Source organism: Falco naumanni, chromosome 3 (genome assembly GCF_017639655.2).
Source record: "Falco naumanni isolate bFalNau1 chromosome 3, bFalNau1.pat, whole genome shotgun sequence".
Taxonomy (NCBI): Eukaryota; Metazoa; Chordata; class Aves; order Falconiformes; family Falconidae; genus Falco; species Falco naumanni.
Genome location: NC_054056.1, coordinates 13061250 through 13087592, shown reverse-complemented (window position 1 = coordinate 13087592; position 26343 = coordinate 13061250). Strand labels below are relative to the sequence as shown.

General features: G+C 53.0%; 1 protein-coding gene across 4 annotated transcripts in view; it reads right to left on the bottom strand.

Moving 5' to 3' along the window:
• The window catches only part of EPHB2 (EPH receptor B2), a 129626-nt gene that overhangs the window by 22051 nt on the left and 81232 nt on the right, over window positions 1-26343 (bottom strand). For all 4 annotated transcript variants that reach the window (XM_040587404.1, XM_040587406.1, XM_040587405.1 and 1 more), the window contains exons 4-6: window positions 25704-25859; window positions 24775-25110; window positions 3251-3375 (exon numbers count right to left, since the gene is read on the bottom strand). In XM_040587404.1, the coding sequence (XP_040443338.1) occupies window positions 3251-3375; window positions 24775-25110; window positions 25704-25859 (617 nt within the window). The remainder of the gene's footprint in view (window positions 1-3250; window positions 3376-24774; window positions 25111-25703; window positions 25860-26343) is intronic.

Sequence of the window (26343 nt, the reverse complement as noted above, 5' to 3'; positions counted from 1 at the left end):
AATTATTCTTTGCAGTGTTTGACACTGCAGTGGGTCTCCAGTTCCCACACTCCAGGATGAGTTTGGCAACATTGGACAAAAACTACTACGCCCTTTCTAAATGAAGACAACACGCACTTTTTTTAATAAGACAAACATTGGCAGGTGCCTCTTGGAGGTTAAAAAAAAAATAAATATATACTTTAAGGAGACGACCACAGAGAGCAGACACCTCATTCGGTGTTTGTGTAACAATCTGCACTGATTTGCTCTAACTACATGTGAAAGAAAATCATAATGTTGCCTCTGTAGAGGCATTTTTAATAGCATCTAATAATGGCAATTAATCTGTGAAATGGAAACAAAAATACCCCTTTGTTTCAGGTATTGTGAACAGCTCTTTTCTGTTAACGCTAAAACACCCCAATGTTTTTTTACTTAATTTATGTCTTTACGTAGAAAAGAATCAAGTCAAAATGAGGAGCCAAAACACTTTTTATACAAGATGCATATGCTGCTATTCTTACATTTGACCTGTTTTCATGCTAATAAAATATAATTTTCTACTGGGGAAAAAAAAAATCCACTGGAAACAACTTAACTAGCTGGAGCGAGATTTTCTGAGCATTCAGAAGCACATGGGACAGTTTGCAATGAAACCTTTTGGAAGGAAAACACCTCTGTAGAGCCTGGCAGCCGAGCGAGAACACACCTGGGATGCGTCTCACACCCCATCCAAATTGCAGTATTGATGGGAAGCAGGGGAAGAGCATGGCATATCCCAAGCTGTGCATTTTGGGACTGTTCCCAGGGATCAAGGAAACAGCTTTCCGTTGCAAAACTCGGCACTGGACTAACGTGAGCCTCAGCTCTGCCAAGCAGCCAGAGGATACAGTGTCATTGCATCACTGAAAACGCAGAAGGCTCTTTACTGACCAAATCCAGCATATAAAGACCTTGGCTCGTGATGACTAGGGATGGATCAGACCTTGAGTGAGCTTATTCCCCTTCTTTTTTAACCTGTTTTCAGATCTTCTGAGGTTTGCTTGCTGTGGGACCGAGCTGTGACCCAGTGAGCCCTTTCTGGGAACGATGTACACGTTGGGTTGGGGGGAGAGATAAAGACATGCCTTTCTCCTTCAGCCAGAGCACCAGCAAAAAAGTATCCCGAGAGGTTCAAAGGATTCTGCCCCTCTGCTCCGCTCTTGTGAGAACCCCCTGAACCCATCCAGCTCTGGAGTCCTAGCACCTCAGGGAAGGGAAGACACGGACCTGTTGGAGCGGGTCCAGAGGAAGCCACAGAAATGATCCGAGGGCTGGAGCCCCTCTCCTATGAGGACAGGCTGAGAGCTGGGGTTCCTCAGCCTGGAGAAGAGCAGGCTCAGGGAGACCTTATCACTCTTTTCAATACTTAAAGGGGGCTTATAAGAAAGATGGGGACAGACTTCTAGTAGGACCTGTAGCGATAGGACAAGGGGTAATGGTTTTCAACTGAAGGAGAGTAGATTCAGACTAGATATAAGGGAGAAATTCTTTAAGGCAAGGGTGGTGGAACACTGGCACAGGTTGCCTGGAGAGGTGGTGGATGCCCCATCCCTGAGAACACTCACGGCCAGGCTGGACGGGGCTCTGAGTGACCTGCCTGAGTAGAAAATGTCCCCGCTGATGGCAGGGGGGGTGGACCAGATGGCCTTTAGGGGTCCTACCCAACCCATTCTGTGATTCTATGAAATACCGGGACAGAACAGCCTCAGCACGAGCACGTGGGGCTGCTTGCGCTGCGCTCCCCGTCAGGGCTGGTACCGCACCGTTCCCTGAGCATGCTGTGGACCACCTGTCCCCATCACCAGGGACGGGCTGTGTCCTACGCTCTGACAACCAACGGGGCAAGCAGACGCTCACCTCCAGGTCGACTGCAAAGAGCAGCCATGAAGAGCAGCTTCCCCTTTAGACAAAAACTCCCATTTTATTTGCAGCGCCACCCCCACCCCCCCCCCGAAAACAGAGGGGAGGGGAACAAAACAAAGAGGGGGAGAGATTAAGAGAAAGAAAGAGGAGAATCCTCTGAGCTCCCCGAGATCTTCTCCCTCTATGCTGAGGGCACCCAGGGAAAGGACCCCTCTTTGCTTTCCAGATCTCCCTTGTCCTACTCATCCATCTTGCCACGTATTCTGGGATCATTTCCAAGGGTCAAATAAATGGCTGTGATTTATGCAATATAGGTCAGGACCTATTTAACAGCTTACAAAGAAGCTCCCCCCCCTTCCCTGTTCTCCCTCAGGCTCTTGGTGATGAGAAAATAGGTCACAGGCAGGCAGTGGTGGGGGGATTAATAATTTCTTCCGGCAACTGCTGGGAAAAATATTTTCAGTTCCATTTAATCGTAAAGCTTTTTAATTAGTTAGTTTGCAATTTTTAATGTATAGTTTATAAGCTCTTGTGTTAAGGGGGCAGATTTCTGGAAGGAGAAATCTCCTGCTCCCCACCTCCCCCAGGTAGCACGGATGAAGTTCACCAGGCAGCCAGAGCTTGGCAAGTCCTGGTTGACATCAGCGTGGTCTTCAGGTCCCTCAGCAGCCACACAATTCCAGCCCCATGGGATGGACACCCTGGCCCAGCCCTGGCCTGCACTCCCTCTGCTTGCCGGGGCAGGGGGGAGGTGGAAGGGGCATGTTCCTCATGTCCCCCGAGTTGTGGGACCCCTCCGTGTCAGCCTCCCCTGACTCTGTGGGGCAGTAGGTACCCTCCATGGGAGTATGGGACAGCTTCTCCCTGGTACAACACCCGGCTACAGGCTGCTGCACAGAGATGCCCAACTCCTCTTTGGTGTAAAAGCACCGATGGAGAGCATTATATCAAACTTCCAAGACCAGACACTCAGCTGGTGTGGTCCAGCCTGGGATGCTGGATGGGATCCAGACGCTCCCTACCATCCCCATTCCCCACTAATGCCTCAGTGGCAAAAAGGGACAAATTAGACCCTGGGCCCTGGCTACCCAGCTCTCCCTGCAATGGGTCCACCTGCCACAGGGGCTGGAGAGGTGAAGGGAGAAGCTCCTCCTGAAAGACCAGTAGATCTTCCACACTCGCAGCACGGTCACTGGAACCACCGCTGGACTCCAAAGGGTTCCAGTCACTGCCACCCGCAGCAAGAGACATAACCTACGGATCAACCAACTGCCGTAGCCCGGTGTTACGCCCTTAGGCGATGCCTTACACCACCTCCTCTCCCAGACACCTAGGGGTGAACCCTGCCAAGGTCCTGCGGTACCTTCTCATAATATTGCAGCTCATAATCCAGGATGACTCCGTTGGGTTGGTCAGGCTGAGACCATGAGAGGGTAATGCTGTCCACAGTGCGGCTGACCTGGTGCATGATGGACACAGCTGAAGGAGCTGGAAGAGAGAGCAAGAGAGAGGCCTCAGTCAGATGCCTGCATGGGCAGGACCTGCATCCCCTGGTTTTTATTGTGTATTATTGCTGTTTGGAGCTACTGAATTTGCTTCCAGCAGTGGCAGGGCTGTCCAGGGGTCAGGAGATCCCGGCTTTTGCTGTTTGTAGGGAGCAGTTAAAGGAGAACAAAATGTTTCCACTGCTCATTAAGAGTTTGTAATTATAAAACACGTAGGACAGCATCTCGGGCAGGAAAACAGATTGTTCCCAGGCAAAACGAGCTCAGGGCTGGAGCAAACACAACCTTGTTCCCCTGGAAAAAGTACTACCAGCCCAGCAACATGCAATCCTCCCTGCTTGCCACCGGGAAATGGGGGGGGTTTAGATTTTTACATTTGCCTAGAGAAGCTTTGCAAGGCACAGGCAGATGCAGGAAGCGAGCAGCTCCTCTCCGCCTCAGTGTGCTGGGTCTGCAAGTTGCACATGCCAATCAAGGGAGGTGCGTACAGCAGCCTGAGCATGCAAGGCAAACCTGACCTGACACGCTGACAATGGTGAGTCGCCCGCCTCGTCGCAGTGCCCTGGAAATAGCACACCCACAGACGCCACTTGTCCCACTGAGCACAATGGGACCTTCCAGCAGCTCCTCAGCCATCCAAGCCAGCTGTCCACCCCCTGCACAGCCCTGCATCGCCTACGTGGCTTGACGCATGGCCAGGTAGGATCAGGGCAGCCTTGGCTGGTGCCGCGCTGTGGGAAAACTGTCCTCCAGGGACCTGTGCTAACAAGCCCGTGCGGCAGGGAGCACAGCGTGGAGCTGCCACCTCCGTGGGAACCCCTGACCAGCTCTGGTCCTGCTGGCTGTGCACCAGGGCAGGTGAACAAGCAGCCTGGACTTCTTTTAATGGCTCAGGTACTGCTGGCAGAGATGCCACAGCATGGCAGCTATCAGCCTGCAGCTGCCCACCCTTGCTGGAGGGGCTGATGCACACCCATGTCCCTGTTGCCTCCTCTTCAGTGCATCCGAGATGGGGTGAGCACGTGTCCCTGCCCAGCCTGCTGCCGGCACAGCCTCCACGGACGGACGGCGCTCCGGCGGTCATCCCAGACCTCACCCAGCACCAAGCCAGCCTTGGAGAGTGCTAACCCCAGCACAGCGTGCGCCCTGGCACGCCTGCCAGCGCAGAGGCACCGCTTCAGCAGCTCCAGGGCAGAGGGGAAGCCTCAGGGGTGGGAGAGGACTGCAAAGTGGTAGCGAGAAAGCTTCCCCATCACCTGCATGCCAGGCCTGGTTACAAATGGATGCAGAAAGGCTTGCGCTCAGAAGGGCTTTTACCAGGTCCAACCCTTTCAATATTTCATAGAAGAACAACTCATTTGACAGCTCTGAGAAACAGCTCGGAGGAGCGGCGCACAAAGCAAAGCTCCCCTCGCCCATCTCCAGTCTGGTTTCCCTTGGCATCACGGGCAGCGACAGAAACCACGCCAGCCGAGGACGGCAGACAGGGCAGGGGGAGGACTGCGCTACTTGGACCAGCATGGCTGCAGCATGCCCTGGCATATAACTGTAATGACTTACAGCTGAGCCACCCCTCCCAAAACATACCAACAAAAGCTATTTTTTCTGATGCAGCGTCCCTGCACTTCACCACTGGGTTCCTGGATCCAGAGTGCTGTAGCTCCCAGGACGTTCAACACGTGTGCCAACAGGAGCAGGGGGCTGGGTATGGGTAAAGCAAAACCTGCCACCCCACTGGTGCACCCTTCATCTCCTTGGGTCCCCCCTCTCTTGAAGGAAGGTGCAATGTGGGTCCAGGCTCAGTAAGCGTTGGCCATCTCTAGGATGGTCCAGCACTTCCAAAAAACTGAACGAGGGCAGAGAATTTCCAGCATCAGAAGTGTTCCAAGGTCAGGCTGGACGGGGCTTTGAGCAACCAGATCTAGTGACAGATGTCCCTGTCCACAACATAGGGTTGGACTAGATAATCTTTAACGGTCCCTGCTGACCCAAACCATCCCATGATTCTAGATCTTGAGACCAAAGCCTCACCTCCTCCCAAATGCCAATCCCTCTGCCCACTTCTGGCTAATCCAAGCCCCATCACCCACCAGTCTGAAACTCTCTGTATCATCTCAGACCTTCCCTTGCTCTGTGCCATACAGCACTGCCTCTCTCCCACCTTAATGTCCCAGTCCCACCACTTCAGGGCCCATATTCACAGACTCCTGGGATTTCTCACACTGATGTTAAGATAAAACACAGGTAACATTACTGGAGCCTGTCAGCTCTTGCCAGAGCTTGCCGTTGCCTTGTTGATACAGATTTCGTAGGACATCTGCTATCTCCAAGACAAACACATCTCTCTCTGCGGAGAAAGGGCTTGGAAGGAACATTTCACCAAGCTCCAGGTCACCCTGCAACAGGGATTAGGACTGGACAGAGTCGAGTACACAACCCTGACACACCTGAGCTGCACACACGCTGGGAACTGATCCCAGCTATTCCAGGACACAGACCACATTCACCCACAGCTGTCCCCCCCCCAGATCTGGGATATGGCACCGTCCCAGGCTTTAGACACAGGTTCAATGGTTGGTCTTGCAGCTGGAGAAGCTCCTCAGATTCAGCTCTCTCCAGGTAGGGCTGAGGTTCTCTGAGATGCTCTTCTTCCACCTCTGCACACCAGCCTGGGAGCTCATGGCTTCCACAGGGCATCTCCTGCTTCTCCAGACCATGCCCAGGAAACTACAAAAGATAACAGCTAGGGCACCTCGCTGGTGTATAAATCAATTGTGCCCAGCCACAGCCCAGGCAGCTGTGGACTTGGTGAACCTGCCCTGTCTGGCTCAGAAAAAAACAGCAAATGGATGAGGTGGGGCTCCTCTAACGAGCCTTAACGAGCCTAATGGGGAGGAGGCAGGTGAGATGAACGACTACAGCAATTTCAGCACTTTTCCTACACCTGGGGCAAAGGAGTGGCTCTGGATAGGCAGGAACCTCCACCATCGCATCTCCTCAGTAACCACTCTTGTTATCACAGATGTCAGGGAAATGCACAATAATAAAATCACAGGAAGATTTAGGTCAGAAGTGACCTCTGGAGGTTTCCAGTCCAACTGGCTTGCAAAGTAATTTCCAAGTCAGATCGTTTTGCTCAGGACTGCGTTGAGTTGAGATCTGAGTATGCCCAAGGATGGGGATCCCACGGGCTCTCCGGGTACCAGTCCTCAGCTGCCTCGCTCTCCTGAGGAAGCAGCTTTTCCTTACATCCCATTGGAACCTCCCTCATTATCCCTTGTGCCCGTTACTCCTGTCCCCTCACTGTGCATCTTTCCAGCTCTGTCTTCTCTCCAAACTCCCCTTTGAAGTGGAAGACTGTAGCGAGGTGCCCCTCAGCCTCCTCCTCTCCAGGCTGGCCAAACCCAGCTCTGTTAACCCTCACGCCTCGTGCTACACCCCCCAGCCCATCCCAGTGATCCTCCTCCTGGACCTGCTCCAGTTTGTTGATGCCTCTGGAGTACTGGGGAGCCCCACAGTGGACACGCTACCCCAGGTGTGGCCTCATGAGTTTTTTGCCTGCACTCATGCCAAGGGAGCACAATACCCAGCAATGCCACGAAACATGGTCCTGGTCACACATCTTCACCACAGGTGAGAGGCTCCCAGTTCCATCCATCAGGAATGGGCTGGGACTGGGTGTCTTGAGTTTGAAACTGGTTTAGTGGAATCAGCCAAACCTCAGAGTGACTTTCTCAAGCCCAGTCAGAGGGAAAAGCTTCTAGCCAGCCAGTGACACAAACACTCCGGCAGCTGGGATCAGGCAGCTCTTACCCTGGAGCAAATGGTTCCTTCCTGGTCAGTGTCAAAGCTAGTGAAGACCTATAAGCTTCTGACTCTTCACCACTTCCAAAGCTGGAAGGTCCTGGTTTCAGTTTGCTCTGGCCCCACATCCACATGGGAGACCTTGTACAAATCCACATTATCCCTCTGCACTGCCATGTTCTACCTGGAAAATGAGGATAGCCATCCTGTCTCAATTTCACTCCCTGCCTGTTTTCCCAAATTTCACTGAGCACTTTCAGTGGCAGAGACTGTGCTAAGGAGTTCAGCCCCCCAGCAGTATTTAATGCAGGTAATGTAATAAAAAGGAAGGAGATGAAAACAGTTGAAGTGAACAAAGAGCATCCCATTTGGGATAGCACTGCCTGGTGCTACTCTCATCACAAGGTGTGCTCCGGCTCTGACAGAAGCATCAAGCACTTTGTGACCAGCCTGAACTATGATGCAGAAAGAGCTTTTTCTGCCACAGGACATGGTGAAGTGACAAATACAACAGAAAAGACCGTGAGAGAGATACACTTTCTGACACGTGATGAACTCAGCTGAGCAAAGATGGTAAGAGTCTCAAAATATCTAAGCTGACTTGCCTGAACTGTTGCTTCTGAACAAACTATACATAGGTTCCCTCTGTTGGGTTTCTGAGTAGTTCAAAGAGAAGATTTAAAAAACTGCAAAAAGGACCAAAATAATAGAAAAGCCTTTGTTTTTTCCAGCCTGCTTTGTGCCAAGCCCTTCCTAGGACCGGCTAGAGCACAGCTGGGCTGCAGACACCAAGATTCAGCAGCAGCATTTAACCTGGCCCTGTGGAATCAGTCACCTTCTTCCACAAACCCTGACTCCTCTTTGTTCCCGTAGGACAAAAGAAACAGAGCTTTAGAGGCCGTTTCCAACGGTGGAAACGGTCTTTAGCACCAGGCGATTTGTGCCATCGGGCAATTCTCACGGATTTAGTGACCGTTTCCAGGAGGGAGGTTTATCCTGATGGTGTCTCCAGGTGTACAGGTGCAGCGACAATGCGATAATTAAAACAGAGCTTCATTTCCACAGCAGATGGGAACTTACTTTTCATGACTGAAACCCTTGAGCCTCACATCACTTGGAGGCAAAATGAATCATCTGAGGCCTTGAAAGGCACTTTTCTAGATCCTCTTTATCTGGGACGGCCTCAAATTCTTCGGATTCCTCTCAGCGGAGCCCTGTGGCTTCTCCAAATTGCTGGAGAAATAAACCAAGCCAAAACCACCACTGGAGTGTAAAACAAGCTTAATGAAAATCCACTAAGGTAAAAAGGCAGATGACCTGTCCCCTGCTGCAGCAAAACCTGTAGCACACGGGGAGGGGAGGCAGCCGCCGTGTCCCACGTGATGACCCCTCCGGGGCAGAAGCACTGGTGGGATGCGAGGGATACTTCCTCCATCATCACCCCAAGCCTCCACACGGCCACCCAGCGCTGATCACAGCCAGATCCGTGGCTTGGCCCTTCGGCAGTTTACCTTAATCCACCAGGAGCTGAGCAGGCTTCCCTGGCACAGGGGCAGCTCTGCAGGATAAATCCCTGGGGATGTCAGCTGCTCTTCTCTGGCTTTTCTGTGGCCCACACAGGGTGCAAGAGGCTGCCTGAGCTCAGCTAGTGGAAACACTAGGGAAGGATGGGGCTTAAGACATATGCCACCCTCAGGTCTGGCCAGCAGAACTGCATACCCATAATATCCCTGAAGGGCACACAGGTAAAACCACCGAGTTTTGCCAAGGCTCTAATGACAGCTAAACCAGCAGTGTTCTCACAAACCATGCTGGCTTGATGCCACAAGGTGGACATGTCCAGCCTAGAAGGTCTCAACTCACACCGCACAGCATATTCAGGTGCTTTCCATGGAAAGTTTGGGATCTTACATCCCACTTGACTGACTGCCTCCCAGGAAAACCCAGACACCTACTGGGATGGAAACGTAGAGTCACAACAAGAGTTTGGCAAGAGAGGGTCCAGAGCCACAAGGCTGCTCAGCCTGTTGAGCAGTTGACCTTCCCCAGCACCGAGGACAATACTTCAGCCTCCCCCAAGGTTGGTCTTTCTGATGTCAAGGTGGAGACCGTCAACAGACAACCTCAACGAATGGTCTGATCCAGCAAAAAGGTAACAGGCAAGGACAGGCATCCTGTCCTCTTCTGGCCGTGCTTTGTACCAGAGCCATGGTGTGGACTAAGTCTACTGGCCAGACAGGCGTAACCCAGGCACCATGGTGCTCCAGCACCTCCCAGGTCAGTGTTTCTGGGCTGGGTAATCAGCTTGGGTGCATTATCCATGTCTAGCTGAAGCAGTTGGACTAGATGATCATTGCAGGTCCCTCCCAACTGAAATTTCTATTCTATTCTATTCTATTCTGTTCTGTTCTATTCTATTCTTACTCTACTCTATTCTTACTCTATTCTCTATTCCTTTCTATTCCATTCTATTCCATTCCATTCTATTCCATTCTATTCCATTCTATTCTATTCTATTCTATTCCATTCTATTCCATTCCATTCCATTCTATTCTGTTCTGTTCTTCCATTCTATTCTATTCTTACTTAATACTCTATACCATTCTATTCTTACTTTATTCTCTATTCTATTCTATTCTATTCTATTCTATTCTATTCTATTCTATTCTATTCTATTCTATTCTATTCTATTCTATTCTATTCTATTCTATTCTATCCTATCCTATCCTATCCCATCCTATCCTACCCTATCTTATCCTATTCTGGACTGTGCTGGGGAATGGGATGAACCGAGAGGCTCAGGTGCCTCCACACCGAGCACAGAGTGGAGCCATGAGGGCTGATGGGGGAGGCATTCACCTGTGCATTGACGCCCCCTTCTCCCACTGTACCCTTCAGTTCCCAGGAGCACCAGATCCCAGAAGTACTGGTGGGATGGGACCCCTGGAGTCTCTGGTCCAACCCTCTGCTACACAACGGTCCTGACGCCACATCAGGGAAGGTGGAGGTTTATTAGCAGAGTCTTTAAGCTTCCAAGGATGGGGCTTGCCTAGTTAGCAGCCTCTCTGTACTAGTATCTTTTAGTCTTTGTTTATTAGCTCAAAAAATATATTTTTTGGTCATAAAGCACAATATTTCCCTGCCACAGCACTGTAAACGAGCCCCACCATGTCCTGCCTTCCTGGCCACTCTAGCTGAGGTACATTCAGGATTACAAAAGGCATGTGTTCTAAAGAAAAAAAAGGGAAAAATAAAAAGGAAAAAAAAACAACCAAAAAACACAAGAAGAAAAAAAACCCAAACTTTTGCTAACAATCCCCAACAGGGATCAGCAGATGTGAACCTGGACAAAGTGTCCGTGCCAGCCCCTGCGGAGGGTCAGCGGGGCAGAGCCCCTCGCAGCTCTGCACCAGGCATGCAGCTGCTCCTGAGGCCAAGAGGCAGCAGCTCCTCAGTGCTCAGCATGTACTTCCAGATAATTAAGAAATGACCATTTGTTCAGGAAAGGGATCCTATTTTAACCTGCTTACATCCTTGCCTGAAAGCACGTCCAGTTTTCCCTCCTCCGAGGGAGCTGCTCTGTGAGGATGCTGTGACGTGCAGGCTAATTAATACCTCTGTGGGCAAGGAACCGGGGAGCTCCGTGCCCACCACCCTCAGGGTTAAGCAACCTCTGCTAAGAAAAACTGAGACCCCAGGTGGCATAAATCCATCGCAGCAGAGGCAGCTTAACTGTTGCTGAACCCTCCACGAGAGGCTTTGGATTCTTTTAACTAAAGATTTGTTCGATCTCAGGTACGGACTAAGGGGCATGTTGGTAGCATTGCTAAGCCTAAGGCTTGTTATAGCCAGTATTTTATTTCCACACCAAATAGTTCCTTCTTTTTGGCTTGCCTGCTCAAAACAACAACAAAAAAAAAGATTACGGGAAGAAGACAAGAAGGAAAGAAATCTGAGTTTTCCAGCAGAAACAGGTGCTTTCTAATTGCAGCAATACCTGAAAGAAGGTCACGCTGACTGCAAAATCCAGGGTGGCTTGACAAGACAGCACAAGAACATGTCAACTTTGCCGAAAATTGGGAAAAGCTACAGCAACACCCAGGCCTGAACATCTGCACTGGCAACAGAACCCAGGCAGCAAGTTAAATACAGCTGAAACGCTTGTGGTTGACCCTCCTGCATATGTTATAGAAAGACATCCCATCTTCTCCAAGGACTTCGAATTATGATGAGCCCACCATGCCTCTGGGGAGGTTTTCCTCGTGGTTACTTGCTCTGTTCTAAAATGCACGTATTATTTTCAGGTTGAAATTTATGGACTTCAGCTTCCAACTGCTGGAACCTTTCTGGTTTTGCTAGCTAAATGAAGGATGAGTCTAGAAACAGAATCCTGTCCTCATGGAAGAACTGAAAGATCACGAAAATCCTTTTGTCTTCTTTTTCTATTAACTAAGTTGACCGAGCTTCTTGAGTGCTTCACAGACTCATCAGCCCACATTTCAACCTGATGACTTCTGAACCTTTTGCAATTTTTTGTTAACCTCTTTTTCAAACAGAAACCTCCCAACTGCTCTCAGTAGCCCGTACCCATCCCTCGTAATTACAGAGACAGCATCCTCCTCCTCGCTCAGGTTTGATATTCCTCCGAGTGTGTCCCCCACAACACCCCTCTGACTCAGCCCAGTCCTCAGAGCTGCTGTTCCCTCTCCATTCTGCACCTTCACCATCTTTTTTTAACTGTTTCCCCCCCCAGCTCAGGGAAGGGAGGAGAGAACTGCTGCTTCCTTCACTCCTGGCTGATGCAGGGTCAGAACAAACGCCTCCAGACCCAGTCTGTGTCTGCGTTCCCTATAACCCCCCTGTGTCCTGCTGGAAGCGGGGTGAGAGATCCGAGACGCATCCCAAATTAGTGTAATTGGTGAAACTGTTATGTGAAGCTTAGGGCAATTCATTATGAAAAAAACTGACAAAACGCAGTAGGGGGGCATCACACAATGAAGAATTGTATTAGGTGAACGAGAAATAAATAGGCCCATCTTCCTCGGTGGTTTTACACCTCTGAGTTGTGCTGTTCAGAGGCTTCCTCAGGAAGCTCATGTGCTTCTTCCTCCAACCCATCCCCATGACACCAGGTTTTCTCAGCCTGGCCCAAGATGACCAGGAGTCCTCAGGACATCTGCTGGGGCAGCTGCTGCTTTTATTCAGACAGCAAAAGCGTCTATCTGGGGGCTGTCACCTTTCTCCCAGCCCTGCTTTTTCAATATTACCAAGAGTCGCCTCCCTCCTGTCCCACCCCTACCTTTTCAGCACACAAAGACCACAAATAAAGACATGAGTGTGTGGGGACACACAAGAGGAGAACAAGGAAGCATCTTCCTTGTAGATGCTGAGCAACATAACCCTATGACAGTCTGGTCCCTCATGCATGCTGCTTCATCCCATCCCAAAGGACCCATCAGGGCTACAAGCATCCTGTTTCTACCAGGCTTTGATAGCACCAGCCTGTTTTCTGCGTCAGGTCCTGACTCTTGGGCCACCACAACTGCCAGTGGCTGCTGCCACCGTTTTTTTGTAGGTCTGACTCAGTGACATGATGCTGTGGAACAAGCCCATCTCCAGCTACACCAGATGATGTCCACAGCACTTCAGGGCCACTTCAGAGCCTCTAGAGCCCTGGTGCTGCTGTGAAGCCGTGGAAGGTCACACTGCACAGGCTGGGAAGCTGGATTGCTGCTGTAAAGGGAATAAAATCGGACGAGACACCACCAGCAGCCAGAGCAACACTACAGGGGGAGCCCAGGGTCTCAGACTCCCCAGGCAGCATCTCCTGTCCTGCTCCCTGGTCATCTGATGGGAATGTTCAGTAGGACTGTGTGGCTCCAGCCTCTGGACCGCCTGCTGGGGGACACCAGGATCTCTCCACAGCTTCTCTTTCATGGTCTTTATACTAATTTGAAACGCTCCCCGATTGCAATCTGCCCCCTGTTTTGCAGTTAGCCCCCCGCCTCCTTCACCTGCCAGCCCCACCAGGCTCAGCTTTTCCCTCCCTGCCTGCCAGCGGGTCAGGGCTATTGAGATCCCAGTATAATCAAAGTGTCTCCATTCCTCTGCTGGCTTAGCTGGAAGAGTCAGGTTACGGGCAGCAAAACCTCTATCTCTGATCACTTTAATACCACTAACCCATGTCATGTCAGACAAAGTCAACATTTGCTCTGGAAAACACTCTTGACAGAGAGAGAGCAAAGCCAACCCGGCCCGTGGCGTCTCCCCAGCAACACTGAAATTACCCAGGGGGGAAAAAAGAAAAAAAAAAGGAAAAAAAAAGAAAAGAAAAAAAAAAAAAAAAAGAACAGCTGGGAGTTTTCCAGCATCTCCTCAGAGCCCTCCTGACAGATCCTGGTCCCCGGAGCATCAGGTTACCGGACGGCGGGAACTGCTTTTATTACAGGAGAGTCAGCAGGGAATTCTGGCATTTTCAATTACCCACATGCAGAAGCGGCTGTGATCCGGGGTCAGGATTAACTGCATGACCCTGCCTGAAGACAGAGTGGCAGGGAAATGCACCGTGATGCTGCAAGGCATCAGCTAGTCCAGAGGCCACGGGACGGGGCAGTAAACGGGGAGATGTGGGGGAGAAAGTTGCTGACAGAGCATCTGGCAGGGGATGCCTGCAACTGCCCTGCAAACGGGGAGAGAGATCTGGAAAACCGAGGGTTAAGTGGGCAAGTTTCTCTCCCACTACCTTCACCCAGGAACTCAGCCTCACTGCGTGACCCAAGGAGCTCCAACACATGAGAACTACGTGGGGAACAGGATCCCCTGTGGGACCAGAGCATCCCCCAGAGCAGGACACCCCTCAGTACAGGGCTCCCCAGAGGTCCCAGAGCTCCTCCTGCACTTCAAGCCCTGCATAACACCAGCAGCTCGCTCCAGCCAGACCAAAAGGGTGATGCTGTGCAGAAGCAAAGATGGTGCTGTCATACAGCAAAGGATTCCTTGACCTTGAAGCCACAGGGCCTGGAGGCATCTAGGCTGGGATCCAGGCTCCAGCAGCACCCAAAACCCAGTGTGCCTGAAATGGCAGGAGCACATTAGGCACGCAGGGCTTAGATGACCTCTGCTTCTCAAGCATGGGCAGGGTGGAAAGCCAGGACAACTCACTGCATTTCCCCACGGACCTGGATGTCTTGCGCCAGTACCTCACCCAAGGGACACCCAGCCCCAGTCAGCCCTCCCTGCTTGCCACAGGGCATCCCAGTCCCACACGGTCCCCAGCAGGTGGCTGTCACTGTGCAACGGGGTCCCGCTGTCCCCAAGCCAGGTCCCATCACTGACCTCAAAGCCCCAGTTCTTCATGCTCTTACCCAGCCCAGAGTCCAAATGCATGTGGGTATCGGACGGAAAACTGACTTCTTTGGTTAAAACCTTCCCCACTTTTTGCTTCTCCAGGTGAAGCTCCCACCTGCCATTTAAGCATCCAGGCTTTCAGCCCCCCCTGCAGAACGGGTCTGAATTTGGGATGCCCTCCTCCAATGTAAGCACTGAGAATACCATAGCAAGGAATATCCAGATGAGAAAGGGAAGCTGTTCCCGATATGCCCTCAACATTGCCACCACCCTGGTGACCTCCCTCTGCACAGAAGGTTGGGCTGGAGACCCCCAGAAGCGCCTCCAGCAGCAATTCTTGTGTACGTGACTCTCTCTTGCTAAAAGGGTTCACTATTGCTTGGACTGTTAAAAAGTTTGACCACTCAGATTCTTCCCCAGTGTCCCCCCCTGTGAAGCCACACACTTTTCAAACCAATTACCTCCAGCAGAAGCCCAGGAAAGCAACGCAGCATCACAGGGACAACAGCACGAGTGCTCTTTCACAAACATTCACCCTCAAAGCACCAAAAGCCTCAGGTCCGGGATGTTCAGCAGACTTGCTAGAGCTCTAAAAAACTGGTGGTTTACAGCCTGTGAGATCTTTGTTTCCCAGGTTCCTGGCAAGGCGGGCCCACCAGGCTGGTACCCACGCTGTGTGTGTGTGTGTGTGTTGAGCATCTGGAAAATTTCCCTGTGGGCCCAGCCTCCAGCCCCTTGAGTGTGTAACTACAAACGCTGGAAAATCTTAAAAACACGGCAAAGCATCCAAAGCTGGTCCTGGCTCTGGCCCCATTTGAATCAACGAAGGCTTTGGTGTAGATTACAGCCTTTAAAGCAGTTCCTAAAAGCAGCCCAGTGACTTGGCCCGGGCAGACGAAGGCATTTGGCTGTCTTTATGCTTTGTTTAATTGAGTTTGCAGCCTTCGTTCGCGTGATGCCATCCTGCCTGCGGAGGAGGGCAGGACTTTGTTCTCGGCGCTGAGAGGAGGTGCTCCGGAGGATCCCAGCATCCCAGCACGAAGCCTGCTGGAGTGGGTTTGAGGCTGCTCAGTGCCAAGGTCATGCTCACCTCCTGACCCCCTCTCTACGTGGAAACCTCGTCCACTCCCGATCAAAACGATGTTATCAGGAAAAAGCTGGTGGGAAGCAGGAACGCTGGCAGGAGCCAGCCCTCCATCCCTCCAGCTTGCCCCTCAGATTTGCAATGAAATATTACTCTCCCAGAAATTGCCAATTAATGGCAACCAAAACGGTTCTTAGGAACACACTGATTCTGAAATTTCAAAACCAGAAAACTTAGATCAGATAAATATTTCCTGAAAGAATGACGCCTGCTGCAGAGCATCCCCTTGGACCCACTGAGTCTTGCTGATTTGAGACTGAACTTGTTCCCTTGCTCTCTTTCACGGTTGATTCCACCAGGCTGGCCTCCCTTTGTGTGTGTGTGTGTGGGGGGGGAATTTTGGAAATATCAGGGCTTTTTCTTGGGAAGAGCATTTCCTACCCAGCCCTACCAATGCAGCAGCCTCCTGCACACTTGCCAGTGGCAGTGATGAACACGGCCCGGGCTGCAGTGAGACAGGCACAGCGAGGATCTTGCGGCTTGAACCGAGCCAGACAGAGACTCATCATTTGACACGCAGAGGGGACTCCTAAATCACAGAGATGGACCAAGGGACACCCGACCAGCCGGCTGCATTAACCCAATTTGCTACAACCATCTATTACCGTCCACATAAACACACCACTAAGCAGCATCACCACCCCCCCAAGTGTATGTTCAGCTGTTCAAGCACTGCGACCCTGAAACTGGCCTCCCGTGTGCCTGCAGCCTTGCCTACCTGCCTCCAGCATCTCCACCTGCCCAAGCGCTGGCGCTGGGCGCTTTGTGAGCAAGCGAGGCAATTAGCACTGTGGGCTGTGTTTGCCAAGTGCAGCAGTAAAGATAAATCACCCCGCCTGAACGCAGAAGCAAAAGGTGAGCTCCTGAGCAGCTCCCAGCACTCGCACGCAGCAGGGATGGAGGCACGGAGTTCACCAGAAGGGACTTTCCACCCCATCTATCACGGACGGGCTTTTGTTTTCTGCCCAAAGTCAGCTCCAGATGCATCGGAACAGGTTTGTGAAGCCCCAGGCAGGTGTGGGAAAAAAATGATCCTCAAACTCACGTAGTAATTTATGCAAGAGGGATGCCGGGGTGTCAGCAGGCGGAGGAGCCCGCAGAGCTGGTAGCGGGCAGAGAAGGGCATCTGCTAGGAAAGCTCTGCAGCCTGCGCTGCCAACATCCCCCCAACTGCCCACCGCAGGGGTGGGAAGAGGAGCCCTGAAGAGCCAGCAGCTGACAAAGCTCCTACCATCTGGGAGCCCTGGCTGCAGATGGTCTCCAGTGGGCAGAGAAGGGGCTTGGGCATGGGGGGGGTCTCTCCTAGGCACCCACCGCTGGTGGCTGCAAGCTGGGGGGGCGCAGCGAAGGCAACAGGCTGGACCAGCAAGTGAGAGGAGGAGGGGGGCAAATGTCAAGCTGCATCAGCTTTTGGTGGCCACCGTGTGTAGGAGACAGGTAGGGTGAAGGTGGGAGCTGGGGGTGGAGGAAAGAGAAGAAGGACAGAAGGCAGCCTGCAGGGGCAGGATGGTTACCAGGGTCCCTGTGGGGTCTGGCTGTTAATGCTAGGTAAGAGAAACAGCCTTGGAGATGTCAAGGTTTCAGGAGGCTCTGGAGCCTGGGAGCAGGCTGAATGGTCACAGAAACACAGCCAGTGAAGTCCCCAAAAGAAGAAACCTGGGATTTATGGGACCTCAGAAACAGTCTACAGCAGACACACTCCTTGCTCTGTCACACAGGCAAAGGGGCTTTGCCCTGGCTCCTCCAGGTGGGAGACGGCTCCACAGCTCAGGAAATTTCTGCTTCTCCACCGAAATGCTATCACCGGCCACTCTGTACCATCTGCTCTTGTCCTTCTGCTTTAATAACTCTTCTCCCTTTCTAGTGTCCCTCCAGCCCAGCACATCATCACGGGCAGCAAATAAATCCCCTTCACCAAGGCTGAACACACAGTGCCTCTTTGGTCTCCTCTCTAACATGGGCTCTCCCACGTTCTGCTCATCCTGCCAGCCTTTCTCTGCCTGCTACCATCAGCCCAGCTCTCTCCAATGGGGACAATCAGGTGTGCACACGATGACTGGACCAAAGTCCACCCAAGCTTCGTGTAATGGCAGTGAGACCTTGCTACAGCTGGCGAACTTGCTTGAGGCAACAATCTTGCACATCTTGGTTTTCCACCAGCTTTTTATACTGGAGAGTTGTCCTCTTCCCATGGTCTGCCACCAGGTCCTCCTCAGCTGCCTTCCCTTGTGGAATTTCACCCTGATACTGTTATTCCACCTCTCAGTGTCTTTGTGGAGGTAGCACAGTTTCCTGCACAAGAAATACCCTACCAGATTTTGAATCAGCGCATCACCTCAGTTCAGCCTCATGCTTCCCCGTTTGGGTGGGAATGGTCTCCTAAATGGCAGTTCCTGGACAGACTTCCAGCTTTATTAGTAGATTTCCAAATCAAATGTTTTACTTGTGTCCAGACAGGCAGCGTCTACTGCATTTCCTTAGAAAATCAGTGAACTCATTGGAAAAAAAAAAAAGCAAGAACAAGCTACACAGACTCGTGCACAAGGACCTGATGTTTCTTGATATCTCACGTCAAGACTGGTTGCCCTTCTGAAAGATGCTTTAGCCAAAGACAGGACTAAATGAGAAGATAATTGATGTGCAGGCCGATCCAAACCATCTCTTGGCTTGAACCTTTGAAACTTAATATAACAAAGACCAACGGCCATAAATCACAGCTTGGGAGGTTCAAGTTGGAGATTGGGAAAAGTTCCCTCATGGAGGGGAGTGGGTGCAGCTCTGGGACACATCACTGGGAATGCAGGGAGACCTCTGCCTTTGGCGATTACCCATCATTGTCTACGCAAAGCCACGGATGCCCTGAGGTAGTGCTGGCAGCAGCTGTGCCATGGGTGGGCGGTTGGGTGAGAGGTCCGAGATGCTGAAATGCTACAGTCTCCTGCCTTTTATGCTTGAAGGCAACAAGGAACAGATACCCACAGCTTTTAAGGTCTGGAAGGCTTATTCCAGCTCCTCAAGGGGATTTCTGCAAAGGCTTTCCCAGGTGGTTGTTTCATAGACAAGGAGTTCCTGACCGCAGCCAGCTCAGGCACGGCTGAGAGCAGCACAGGGGGACAGAGGAGATGCCACGACTCGCTGCCTGCGCCCGGCGGAGCACAGCCCACTGCCACACATCCTTCCGAAGCAGGACGCCAGCCAGATCTTCTGACGCAAAATTAAAGTGAGAAGATAAAAGCAAGAGTCCGTGTGCCCCGGGCGATACAGCTCTCCCCTCTCTGTCTAGCCTGAGCATAACTGATGTGACAAGCAAATGGCAGCCTCGATGGCTGGTGAGAAGCACCGTCCCTACCAGCGTCACACCTTCACCTTGGTGTGATGCTACCTCCACTCCTGCCTCCTCACTCTTCTCCCCCTGATCCCTCCATACTCCCTGTTGCATCTGACAGTAAAGCACATGGATAACGGCTGCAAGGGATGGATTTTTTTGGCTGAAGGTGAGGGAAAAATCATCCCCTTCTGGTGCTTTGCACTTCCCAGGATCTGTCCCACCTGTGCTTCACCACTGAACTCCCCAGCCTTTGTGTAAGGACCAGACTGGTCTCAGCCCAGTCACAGGACATCCACAGCAGAGCAGAGCCACGGCCCACGTGTTTGCTTCGGGCCACTGAAACATTCAGCTGTCCCTGGGCTCGCAGGAACCCTCTGAGTCTTGTCGGGACAGCCCTGTCCAAAAACACTGCCTGGGTGGGATGCCAGTGCCTGGGCTGTGATAGCCACCACCAAGCAGAAACTTCCACCCTCCAGATGTCTGGCACGACCCTGGTGCACAGGCATGAAGCTGCACATCTCCCCGGCCAAAGGACCCATGTCGCGACATACTGCTGTAAAACGCCACCCAGAATAATAATGCAAATAATCACAACAAGTTATCTGGATCCATAGAGAGGGAGAAATTGTGCCAGTAAACTCTGCCGCTGCGGATGCTGCTCCTGATGGGTTTATCAGGACAGTGCATTGGTTTCCTCTGTCGCACCCGAGCTGGTACTCACGCTGTATCAGCCGTATGGCTCTTTTTGGCTCTGCTTGCAGCCAAGAGCCTCTGACATCAGAGTTAATCCTCCCTCCTTATCCTGTGCGACACCAGAGTCACTCACAAACAGGGCTATGTTCCCCCAAACCGGGATGGTCTCTTTCCCCCATCACTGGGAGGTCCACGAATTTGTCTCCGGATAACGCAGAGCCCGGGGCTTATTTCCTCCCTGCTCAGATCACAGAAGCCACAGCCTGTTACCAAGAGATGCCCTTCCCATGCGCTGCCTGTCACCCCTGCCCAAGCAGCCCTCTCCCTTCTTTCCCAGGGCATTCAGCCTACCCGGGGCACAGATGGAGCCTACAAATCCTCGCAGCACCAAGACTCCCTCCCCTCCCAGCTCCTCCCAAAAGAATGGCCACAAGTTTGGAATCAGGGGCTGCGCGTTGTCACCAGCAAGAGGGTTGATGCCTGACATGGCTTTCAATTAGTCAAGTGTCATTATCCCAAGCGTGGGGCCGTGCTCAGCTCCTTGACCCCTGGCTTCTCTCCTGCTCCTTCCCTCTTGAGATGCTGGCATGGCTCTCAACCACCCTCTTGGCATGAATCTTTTGCTCTGGCACGGCTGAGAAAAGGCTTTTGGTGGCACCCGGTCTCTGTGCGATGTTTTCTTTGGCCGCATCACGGTCCCTGAAGGCAGGACTGGCTGTGTACGATGGGAAATCCTGGATCTCCCCCCTGGAATTGCTGCTGAGCTTTGGGGGAGAGATGCCACTCAGCAGCAGGGTGCAATAAGCAGGCAAGTGGAGGGTGCATCGGGAGATGCGCAAGATGGAGCTGGAGGTCAAGAAGAAGCCTGCTGAGAAGAGCAGAGAGAAAACACAACCTGGCCTCGGAGGTGACAGAAGGTATTTCCTAGGAAGGCAGTGGGAATCACGCAGTTTGCTGGAAGGGGTAAATTCCAGTTGGCTGAAGACAGACTGGGGAACAAGGAGGTGGTATTAAGGGGATGTTTATTCCAAGCTCTCTTTATTTCTGTTCTGCTGGTCTTGGTCCTTTCTCATTCTCTGCACTTTGAAAAGGGAAGCATCACACCTCCGGTTCTAACAAAACCTGCCCTTCTGGAGGTTAAACACCTTTGGTCTTTTTAGGGCACTCACTGCAAGAGAAAAATCCAGGAAACTGTGTCCAAGCACAGGCTGGCCACCCTCTTTTGACCAACCTTCTCCCAAGAAGAGCGGTGGCATGTCCCTTGGGGCGCCCCTTGGCACCACGCTGCCTGGGCCACCCATTGCTTTGGTGGTGGGACGGAAAAGATGACACCGTTACAGAGACGTGCGAAGGGTAAACCTGGGGAGTCGGAAGGTCACAGGCTGAGCATGAGCCAGCGGTGTGCCCAGGTGGCCAAGGAGGCCAGCAGCACCCTGGCTTGTGTCTGAAACAGTGTGGCCAGCAGGACCAGGGCAGTGATAGTCCCCCTGTACTGGGCAGTGGTGAGGCTGCACCTTGAATCCTGGGTTCAGTTTTGGGCCCCTCAGTTCAAGAGGGATGCTGAGGGGCTGGAGCATGTCCAGAGACGGGCAATGGGGCTGGGGAAGGGGCTGGGGCACCAGGCTGATGGGGAGCATCTGAAGGAGCTGGGGGGGCTCAGCCTGGAGAGGAGGGGGCTCGCGGGGGACCTGATCACTCCCTACAGCTGCCTGACAGGGGCTGTAGGCAGAGGGAACGGGCTCGAGTGCACCAGGGCGGGTTTATACGGGATATGAGGGAAAATGTCTTCACCAAACGGGTGGTGAAGCCCTGGCACAGGCTGCCCAGGGAGGCGGTGGAGTCACCATCCCTGGAGGTGTCTAAAAACCACATGGATGCGGCGCTCAGGGACATGGTTTGGAGGTGGGCTTGGCAGTGCTGGGGTAACGGGTGGACTTGGTGAGCTTAAAGGTCTTTTCTAACCTGAATGGTTCTGTGATTCAGCACCAACCTGGCTGGTCTAAGGCCAACATCAACTTGGTCAATGGAGAACCCAGGGCCATGGGTCCAGCAGGAACCGCAGAGGATCCAGCCAAGGGTGACCAAGGCAGCCTGTGGCACAGAGCTTAGGAGACATGGAGAGAGCTGGGCTGGCTGAGCCTGCTGGTGAAGACGTTAGGGGTGAATTTAATCGCAGCTACAACGTGAAAAGTGATTATAAGGTTGTGCTGGGGTCTAGAACCCAAAATGCAGGTATTGCTTGCAGAATGGGAGAGTGATTTGAGGAACGCAGCATCTGACCAAGACAACAGCTGCCAGGGAGGGTCAAAGCTGCCTGCGTGGCTGAGTGAGGTAGCACCTTACACTTGGATGTGTAAGGGAACAGCGAAAACAGCAAGGAAAGCAGTTTATCTGCAGTAGAGCTGCTACTGAGTACAATATCCAGTTCCAAAAAGTCTGATGAAGAATGTAGAGGTTTCCACAAAGAGCTGAGGGAAGATCCACATTCTGGAAAGCCACCTCATAGCAAGAAAGGGATCACCTTGGTCTAATTACCTCATATTTTCCCTTGACAGAAGCTACCAGCCACCTGTGCATCCACGAGGAGAAATGTCCTGCTACCACAACACCAAAACCAGTTATGTTGATGTAAAGGCCAACGTCAGTGAAACCCAGACCTCAGTGGAGAGGGGTACAGCAGCGACAACTGCAGCATCTTCGGGAGAACAAGGTGAACGTTGTGTCACCTTCTTCGATCTCATATTTGCACTGTGGGATGGTGGTCACCCCACCATCGCACCCCCCAGTGCCATTCCTCCGGCCACACTCAGCACCTGCCCGCTGGCTGCTCTGTGGGGATTGTTGTCCGACTCCTTCTCACAACAGCTTTTTCCTGCGATGCTGAAGGCCAAAAGATGCTGCTGGTGATGTGGCATCTCTCCTCAGCCCCCAAAGCACCAAGCACAGGTGGTCCCCCAGCAGCTCCATTTATCCGTGGGTGAAGCGGGGTAATTTTGCTTTGCTTTCTTCGGGGCTGGGAGGTCCCTGAAGGCCAGCGTAGCGGATGCTTTGCAGGGAGACCATGGGCTTGCTGTGGCAGGAGCACAACCGATCACGTATTTGGTCTTCTGCTCTGGCTGAGATGGAGCCCCAGCTGGCTGCTCAGCCCAGAGCAAAGGCAGAGGAGACTGTAATGTCGCTTCCCCAGGCTCATCCCTCCCCTCCCTCCCCACAACACCCTCCATTCTCCTGTCCCAGCTCTGCCTTTGTGTCTGCAGCTTCTGTTACCAACTGCTAATGATCTACATCAAGGCTGCCAGGCGGTGCCAAGTGTAAGCAGAAGAATTCAGAGCCTCTAATTACAGAGGAATTAGCAAGCAGACAGTTACTGTTTAGTGCTAATGAATAGATACATTAAGAGAGACATCACACAGGCTGAGAAGTGTGAGCCCTGATAATAAAGGAGTGTCAAACAAGGAAAACACAAAGAGGTGGATCCAGGGGACTGAAAAGGATTCACCTGAAACTCAGCTCTCCGGTTTTGCTAAGGTGGAAGTAGCCGCAGGCAGTATAGGAAGGTAAGAAGCACGCCGCGTAACTGCAAAGTGCAAAATCTGAGCAGTAAGTCGCTGGTTTATAGCGTGGGACCACGCTGCAGGGTGCAGAGCCCCTTCCCAGCCCCAGGCAGAGCACTGCACCCACCTCATCTCCATCAGCCACCTCTAAAGGAAGCTGCGACCGGTCACCGTCCCAGACCAGCTCCTCTCCCCTCCTCACGTGCAGCAGTCAAACCACAGCCCACCGCCACGCTGAACCTGCCTTGGGAGGCTGTGGCACGGCACCGAGAACACCGTGACCCTGCCGCTCCCGCGCTAACTGGAGATCGGAGACCATTCTGCTGGTTGACGTGCACCCACGACATTTTGGCAGGTCACCTCTGCCGCGCTGCTCTGCCTGCCCCACCAAGTGATGCCCACCTGCACCACCGCTGCTTTCCCCCAGAGCAAACGCCTCCTGCCCCCCGCAGCCAGCCCCCCCCATGGCTCCCTGGCAATTCACTGCCAACGCAACCATCCACGACTGCCAAATTCACTCTTGAAGGTCACGCAGCGTCCAGGGCAGCCCAGGGCACGCTTGCACAACCCCACACACTCGCGGCAGCGCTCAGAGGGACCACAGAAACTTGTTTGCTCCCACGCATGCTTGTACCTCGCTGGCATGCTTCCAGCGCGCCATCAGCTGCAGCAAAGCCCCAGCCCCAGCTCCAGATGGCTTCCAGGTGGGGGGGGAGCAGCCCCTGACCAGCAGTTCTGTGGGGCATCCTGCCACCGGCACAGCTGCTGCTGGGGGGCTGCTGGGGACCCTTGGAGGAGCAGCCCTACCTGATGCAGCCCTTCCCCCCAGCAAAGCCACCCTGCACAGGGGGAGCGACGCAACCCCCCAGGCCAGCACAGGCTTGGTTGGCTTCACTAAGGTGACTCTGCAGTGGCACAGGAACTGGAGCAGATTTCCAGATGGCCATCCTGTGTAACCAGCCCCCAGCCCCTCTTCTGCGCAGCTTTCATTTGCTTCTACAGCCCGTCCTGCCTTTCTCTGCAGTTGGAGCAGAGATGGCAGCTTGTGTCAAAATGCTGGAGCTGATCCTGCTTTACCTCCTCCGTTGCTACATCTGCAACACCCCGACGGTGCATGCAACTGATGCTCCAAGGCAACAACCTCAGGAACAGCCACGCACCCATCACCAGACAGGGATACTGCCACACCTGGGGGTGTGACATGAGCTGCTCTGCTGTGGTGACAGGGAGGGCAGCTCTGCCTTGAGGCACGGGCCAGCTTTTCATGGAAATAAGGGACTTTTTTCACACCCAAGGTTTGGGATTCATCCAGGAATTGCCAGGCCCATGCACTTTAGTCATCCCCAGCACGACAAAGCAAGCAGCACCACCATCTCAGCCCACCTCTTCTCCCCTTCAAGCCCTGTTCAGCCCATGGGGTTTCACCCAGCACCTCTTGAGCAGGAGCTCTCCGTCCACCACCACCACCCCCCTTCAGGAAAGGTCTGCTGGGAGACACGGGGCTGCACTTACCAGCCTGGTTGGTGGTGATGTTCACTGACGCAAACTGTGGGGAGAAGGGACTCTGGTCGGTGACGCCGTTCACCGCCTGGATCTCAAAGGTGTACTGGGTATGGGCCAGCAGGTCGCTGATGTAGATGCGGGGCTCCGTCAGGCCCAGCTGGCGGGGGGCGAATTGCACGTTGTCCCCACAGCGCGTGCACGCCCCACGGCCGGAGCCGCAGCTCTTGCAGATGATGTTGTACACCAGGTCCTCCCGGCCCCCTGAGTCCCGCGGCGGGGTCCACTCCAGCATCAGCGAGGTCTCGTTCACGCTGGAGATGACGGCCTGGGGGGCAGACGGGATGGCTGTAAAGGGAACAGACAGAAAGGTGTAAGAGCTGGAGCCCTGCTCATTGCTATGGGACCAGCTGCACCCCCTCCTGTTCCCCATCCCCGACAGGACTCTGCAGCAGGCACATGCCGAGCTGGGTGCTTCTCTTGCTGTCGGGGATGTGTGGAGCAAGCTGGACAGCCAAAGGCAAGAGCAGCTACAAAACCTGTCCTCTTAACCCAAGCTAATTTGATTACGTGGCATCCCTGGCAAAATTTACCAATTATTCTTTGTAGTGTTTCTGATTCCTGGCCTTTGCACTGATCTCCTGCATGCCAACAGGCAGATCTTCTCATCTGGGTACAGCCCCAGAGTGCAGTCCTCCCGCTGCCTAGAACAGCACAAAACAACCCAAATTTATGTCCTTTTTATATGCACAGTGTTTGTAAGGTAAGACAGACCCACGCCTGCAAGGCTCCTCTGGACAAGGTGCTCTGAGCCCCCCGGCCTCCTCCAAAATCCCACTGAGACAGATGCCTTTGTTAAGCATCCCTCAGTGCTTTGACTAATGAGCATCTCCTTTCCCAGCCACGTGCAGCCCCTCCCCAGTTGCCTGGAGCCCACATACTGGTGCACGGCATGTCAACAGGATCGGCATCTGCCCGGTAATATCCGTTTCGGCACACGCAGTTAGTGGCCCCTTCTGAAGTCGTCCGGCTGTTAATCGGGCAGTGGACGCATCCTTCATCCCCTTGGCTGGCCTTAAACGTCCCTGACGGGCAGCCTGGAAGAGAACCAAGAGCAGCGGTAAGCAGCGAGGACAGGGGCTGGCGGGGATGCCCAGAGCCTGGCAGAGCTGCCAGAAAACACCCTTCGGGGTTTTGCAGAGTCTAAAGCCAAAACCTGACAATTTGAAATAAACAAAGTGGAGAAGGAGCAGCTGGTTCGAAGGCTCCGAGGAGGCAGGCACTGCTGCTCGCGCTGCCTGCAGGGACAGCGACACAGCTCCCCAGCCCCGTCCCCGACCGCGAGTGCCGACCAGGGTCCACTCGAGGAGTCTTACGAATGCAAAGGGGGGTTTTAGCCACTGGCACCTCAGGAGATGCGAGCGGCTCGACTAAGTCAGACCAAAGGTCCGCAGTCACCAGGATGCTCCCCCCAACAGCGGCCACCCAAGGAGCATGTCACGAGCCAGAAGCACGCTGGCCACATACCTTCAAGCCACCCTCCAACAACTTATAGCTCAGGGACTTTCTAAGGGGCAGGCT